The following is a 5,965-nucleotide window of genomic DNA, read 5'->3' as shown; positions in this document are numbered from 1 at the left end:
TGAATGGTAACTGCGGTTAGGACGGCCAAATTCGTCTACGGTCTGGACCATTCTATTTTTGGGGCGGTCTATAGACCGCTGCGGACCAACTCTATTTGTATGTAAAAGCGGTCCACAGTTGGTCCGCAGCGATCTTATATCTGCTTTATTTGAACTGCACCACTGCGGACTATATTTGCTAAATGGTAAATAAAAAACGGTCCAGTCTGCAGACGGATTTGTTCGCTCCAACCGCTGCAACCATTCACACTCTTTATATATGGAAGAGAGAGAGAGGGATCGGAGTGATTGATTTCAAAACTACAAAGTTTGACCACTCACTTGGGAGTTGGAGCCGAGAAGACACAGTCACTCCACACTTCAACTACTTTTTAGTTTCCCCAACACAACAACGAGGGAGGAGGCAACTTTGATTTTGCAGGCAGGAAATTAGAGAGGAGGAAGAAGCTTAGGTATGGAGTGGAGTAGTACTGGAGGGATGATGGTAAGGTAGTTGAGAAAGAAAGCTCTTTTAGCTTTTGCTAAAGTACAAGACGAGAAACCAAACATCCTTTTGTACACAAACACAAAGACAACAAAAATCAGTGTTTCTTTCTTTATCCTTGCCAACCCAAAGATAAGAGAGAGAGAGAGAGAGAGAGAGAGAGAGAGAGAGAGAGGTGGTCTCTCAGAGTGGGTGTGTGTGTGTTTCCATGGATGTGTACGAAGCAACTAGGATCGTGCTCTCTAGAATCCAGAGCTTAGACCCTGCTAATGCTTCCAAGATCATGGGTCTTCTCCTCCTTCAGGATCACGGAGAGAAGGAGATGATAAGGTTAGCTTTCGGGCCTCAGAATCTCCTTCATTCTGTCATAGCCAAGGCCAAGAAAGAGCTCGGTCTCAATGAGCATGAGCGGCTTTCTTTCTTTGATCGGAGAAGCGGCGGTTGCGTTTCCCACGATCTAGGGTTCGGATGGGGACAGTGCTCCAAGTCTGTTCCGCCGAGAATTTCCCATCAGCTCACCGGCGGCCCTCGTTTTCCATTCTCCCCCAAAGGTGTGAACTTGCAGCAGAGTGAATCACAAAGGTTGGTGTTTTTTTTTTTTCCTTTTTTTTAAAAAAAATTATTCACTCATCTTTTTTTTTCTATCATCTTGATGGGAAACCTGAATGAAATTGTGTAGCCGAGCCACTGATTTGATGATGGGAGATGACTTGAAGAAGTTGGGAAGATGGAGGTCAGAGCGGATCGACCTCTCGGCCATGGCAGCATCCAGACAGATCTATCTGACTTTCCCGGCTGACAGTGTCTTCAGGGAAGAGGATGTTTCCAACTATTTCAGGTAAAACCTTTGGAAATGGAACCCAATTCTTCTGGTTAGTTTTTTTTGTCTATTTAAAAGAAAAGAAAAAAACAATGTTACGTTGGTGCAGTACCTTCGGGCCAGTTCAGGACGTGAGGATTCCGTACCAGCAGAAGAGGATGTTTGGGTTCGTTACCTTTATGTATCCAGAGACGGTGAAGAGCATTCTCGCCAAAGGGAACCCTCACTTTGTGTGTGATTCCAGGGTTCTTGTTAAGCCTTACAAGGAGAAAGGAAAAGTCCCTGACAAATACAGGTACACACATACTTTTTCTGATGCTCTGTTTCCTCTTTTGTCTTTACGACGCATATTTTTTTCTCTTGTGCAGGACTAAGCCATCTCCGACCGGCCTTGATTCTATGGACATTATGGGTCTCCAGCTTGGTAAACAGCTCTTTGTCTTTCATATTCCCCTGCCCTAAGAGTTTGGGTTGGTATTGATTGGATTGTGTGTAGGGGGTAGCGCTTTTCATGACAACGCCCAAGATCTGTTGTGGAAGAGTAGGTTGGAAGAAAGAGCTCTTGAGCTTCAGAGCAGAAGGCTGATGAATCTGCAGCTTCTAGACGTCAAGAAGCAAATTCAACTCAGTTTCGACCAAACACTGCTTGTTTCTCCACCATTAGGTTCGGTTTTGCTCTGATCGGGCAATTTATGCTTGTCTGAAATGTGTACTAACCTGATCTCTCTCTGCTGGCAGTTTCAAGCAACCAGAGAGTGTCTACCAAAGAGAATGATGAGGATAGAATCAAACTTCCAGAGAGGTATATGTTCTAGGAGTTGCCAGTCTGATAGTCTGTTTTGTGAGCTTTGAAGAAGATATGAGTATTTTTGTTTCCCGTACGTACGTTGTACAGCTTGGAGGATGATAGACTGCCAGACAGCCCATTTGCATCACCCACACACCATTTTCTGGAGTTTGACAAATCTGGAGCAGCTGCAGACACTAACGGTTCAGGCTCATCGTCGCCATCTTTTGATCACGATGAGTCTACTACATTGACAGACTCTCGCAAATCCTATAACGGCCAAATGCCGAGCTTATCAATGATGGGGATGTTACCAGGCAGCAGCGGACCAGCCTGTCGCGTTGGGATCTAAACCTATTCAAAATAACTAACCAGAGAGAGGTAGGTTGTAGTCTGATGAGAGAGAGAGAGAGAGAGAGAGAGAGAGAGAGAGAGAGAGAGAGAGAGAGATAGGGGTAAATTGGTCATACTGATGAATGTGGAAAAGATTGTACATGTTAAAAATGTCTCCTTTGCCATGTCATTGCAGGAAGAGAAGATTAACCCATAAAAGTAATGAGCAATTTACTGAGACGTGGATGTAAGATAGAAGAGAGAAGAAGATGGGGAAGGTTGTTGTACCATTTAGAAAGATTAGTAAATGAGTCCGTGAATGTGTTATGGAATGGATGGACCACAGCACAGGTGACCTTTAATTTTATAAAATCATATATTATATAACTAGGACAAGAAGAGTGTGTAAGTGTAACCAACCAGTCTTTAGTAATTTATTCAAGAGAAGAAGAAAGGTAGGTTTGAGTCAGTAGATTACAATGGGACTAAGATTTGATTATTTTTGTTTTTGGTCGATATAAGATTTGATTATTTTTGTTTATCAATGGGTCTAAGATTTGATCGTTCCCCAAACACATCAAATTTTAATTGGACCTCGCTCTTTCGCTTTATTGAATGTTCTTATTGAACCTCCTCCGCAAAACCAAAAAAAAATAGCACTTGTGAGGGTGAATCATTGTAACATCCGCGAACCAATTTTTGTAAATTTGGTGTGGGTGTCGATCGACACCCTTGGTGGCATCGATCGACACCATGTTTTTCCGGTTTGGTCGGGTTTGATTTAATTGTCGATTGGTTCGGTTTGGTTCAATTAAAATCCCTAAATCGTGTGTAAAAGGGGAAAACGACCCTAGGTCGTGTTATTTTGTTGGTAGTCGCCGCTTTTGAGAGAAAGAGAAAGAGAGAAAAGAGAGAAAACGTTTCTGTGACTTTCTGGGTTTGTTCTTGGGGTTTTTGGAGAGATCTGAGGCTGTAGGAGGGTTAGCTGTTGCTGGAAACGAAGGGGGAGCTTCTGGAGGTGTTGTTTTCCACGTTTCTCAATCCAATCTTCCTGTTCTTGAGGTGAGTGCTTGACCATGGTTGATCTAAGCATGAGATCTCTCTTGTTTGTGTGTTTTCTTTGCTGTTTGTGTTGTTTTGTTGCTTGGGTTCGTTGCTTTTGTGATTCCCAGTGATTTCTGAGGTAATTGGGTGAGTTTGAGACGGATTCGAGATGATTGGGAAGGAGAGTTCGATGTTCGGTTTCGCGCAGATCGTGTCTGCAGAGGAGGCATCGATCGACACTAGGAAGCATCGGTCGACACCATTTGGAGTGGCATCGGTCGACACTGTTTAGCATCGGTCGACACCATTGTTTGTAGCATCGATCGACACCGTGAGGCATCGGTCGACACTGGTCTCAGTCGAGACTTGATTTCCTGGTTTGATGTATTGTTGTGTGTTGTTTGTTTTGCTTAAACTTGAGGGTCTCATATGCTTGTGTGTATAACCCAGTAGATGGGAGGACGGCCTCACTAAGTATTTATGATAATACTTACGCATCTCAATTGTTGTTTGTGGTGTGCAGGTATGTGACGTGGAATCATGGCGATGAGGAGGAGGATGAACTAGGGTCTCGTTTGTGTGTTGTTGGTCTTTGTTATATTGTTTAGGATGGAACCTTGGATAGAGATATGTTAGGTTGCTGGATAGAATGGATAGAAATGTTATTGTATTGGTTTTGTATTATTGATATGTTTCCGCTGTGCATGTAATTGGATGTTGGTTTATTATTGGTTGGTTACTGTGTGTGGGTTGGTTTGTTTAATTAAGTAGTATGGGATACTTAATTATATATTGTATTTAATTAATAAAAAAAAAAAAAAAAAGGGTTCGGGTTGTTTCATTTTGGTATCAGAGCCTTTACGGTTCTAGGATGGTTAAATGGATGGTTAGAGCGGTTAGGAATTTAATTGGGTGAATTATTTTCCTTTTTGCTTGATGCATGATGTTGTGTGATGGAATTGATTATGAGTAGTTAGTCAATTTGTTTGCGGTATGGAGTCCTAGTATCATCCTCTTCGAGCCTTCAATGAGATTCCACGGTAAGATGTGTACTCTATGTGCGGTTTTTGAATTGTGTGCTTAGTCTTCTGTTCTGAGTAGTGCAGATGGCTAGAGAGGGTGCTGTGGGTCGCGGTCGTGGTCGTGGGCGTGGTCGTGGTCGTGGTCGGGGACGAGGTCAGGTTCCTGAGGCCAGTGTGAGTGTAGCCCAGAGCATGGCCAGTGAGGAGGTGGCGGAGTCACAGGTTCATCCTAGTGTGTCTGGAGACCAGGCTGGTTTGGGTGACGGCAGGGCGGATGGGCCCGGTGTCGGTCACGGTGTTGCCCCGGGTGTGGGGGTTGCAGCGGGAGGTGCTCCAGGCAGGGAGGATGTCTTGATGGACTTGCTAGCTCAGGTTTTGCAGCGACTTCCAGCAGTTGTGCCGCCAGTGGTTGGTGGGCAGGATCCAGTAGTGCCGCCAGTGGTTGGTGGGCAGGGTCCAGTAGTGCCGCCAGTGGGTGGTGGGCAGGGTCCAGTGGTGCAGCCTGTGGCGGGTTTGCAGGCAGGTGTGCAGCCGGGGGCCGAGGTAGTGGATGCACAGTATGTGCGGATGATGGAGCAGCTGCGGCATGTGGGAGCAGGGTATTTCTCAGGAAGTACCGATCCGAGTGTAGCGGATGAGTGGAGAGAGCGGATGGAGGATATTTTCCTTTCGCTTAGGTGTCCCGACCGGTACAGGGTGGATCTGGCAGTGTTTTACTTGTCAGGAGATGCTCGTGTGTGGTGGAGGTCGGTGACAGCACGGAGGGTGCAGCGGGGTATGTCTTGGGGAGATTTTGTGGGGGAGTTTAACTCCAAGTATTTTCCTCAGGAGGCTCTTGATCGTATGGAGGCACGGTTCTTGGGTTTGACTCAGGGGGACCGTACAGTGCGGGAACTGGATGCAGAGTTCAATCGGCCTGTGGGGTATGCAGGCCGGGCTTGGGAGCCAGAGTCGGCTCAGGTGCGGAGGTTCTTGCTGGCTTTGCGAGATGATTTGAGGACACGGTGCAGAGTGAGGAGCTATGCCACGAGGGCGGAGCTGGTTGAGGTTGCAGCTGGGATAGAGGATGACTTGAGGTCACAGTTAGTGGTGGTCAGTCCAGCGGTTCGTTCAGAGGAGACATTGGAGCAGAGCATTCCAAACAAGGATAGGCAGTTGGAGCAAAGGCGTAAAAGGAAGCGGGAAGAGACGACAGTGGCGAACCAAGGTGGCCAGAGAGGTTATGGGAGCGGGAGCATGGATCACGTGTCGGCAAGCGGGGCCAGGGGAGGTGATTCGCAGGAGTACCGTCGAGTGTGTTATCATTGCGGGGAGGAAGGGCATATCAGGCCTTTCTGTCCTAAGAGGAGGCAGATGATGGAGGTTGCAGCGCAGCCGAAGGGAGGACCGGGTGTCCATTCCGGCGCTTAGTTTTAGCTTATGTATTCTTTCTTTCATTATGTATTTTCATTTGGAGTTGTAAACGATTATTGCAT

At 46.2% G+C, this 5,965-nt stretch overlaps 1 protein-coding gene across 2 annotated transcripts; it reads left to right on the top strand.

The window, feature by feature from the left end:
- On the top strand, nucleotides 317-4,032 carry LOC104788687 (zinc finger CCCH domain-containing protein 46-like). 2 transcript variants are annotated; one of them, XR_768538.2, is made up of 9 exons: nucleotides 317-1,066; nucleotides 1,164-1,322; nucleotides 1,414-1,599; nucleotides 1,673-1,728; nucleotides 1,801-1,968; nucleotides 2,043-2,106; nucleotides 2,200-2,472; nucleotides 2,621-2,775; nucleotides 3,992-4,032. XR_768538.2 is itself a non-coding variant. In XM_010514463.2 (8 exons), exons 1-7 carry the CDS (start codon nucleotides 693-695, stop codon nucleotides 2,441-2,443), a joined length of 1,251 nt encoding a protein of 416 aa, XP_010512765.1. In that variant the 5' UTR covers nucleotides 317-692; the 3' UTR covers nucleotides 2,444-2,472; nucleotides 2,621-2,896. The 2 variants fall into 2 exon arrangements, 1 of the variants encoding a protein (XP_010512765.1); XM_010514463.2 differs by lacking the exon at nucleotides 3,992-4,032 and having other exon boundaries at nucleotides 2,621-2,896.

The sequence above is a fragment of the Camelina sativa genome, chromosome 5 (assembly GCF_000633955.1).
Source record: "Camelina sativa cultivar DH55 chromosome 5, Cs, whole genome shotgun sequence".
NCBI classification, from domain to species: domain Eukaryota; kingdom Viridiplantae; phylum Streptophyta; class Magnoliopsida; order Brassicales; family Brassicaceae; genus Camelina; species Camelina sativa.
Note: the sequence above shows the minus strand (reverse complement) of the source record. Positions and strands in the feature narration are given on the sequence as shown.

Bases quoted from the DNA above. Each gene is read 5' to 3' on its own strand.
- LOC104788687 (XM_010514463.2), top strand. From the start codon at position 693: ATGGATGTGTACGAAGCAACTAGGATCGTGCTCTCTAGAATCCAGAGC. The intron at 1,067-1,163 runs GTTGGTGTTTTT...GAAATTGTGTAG, and splicing joins CAGCAGAGTGAATCACAAAG to CCGAGCCACTGATTTGATGA. The intron at 1,729-1,800 runs GTAAACAGCTCT...GATTGTGTGTAG, and splicing joins CATTATGGGTCTCCAGCTTG to GGGGTAGCGCTTTTCATGAC.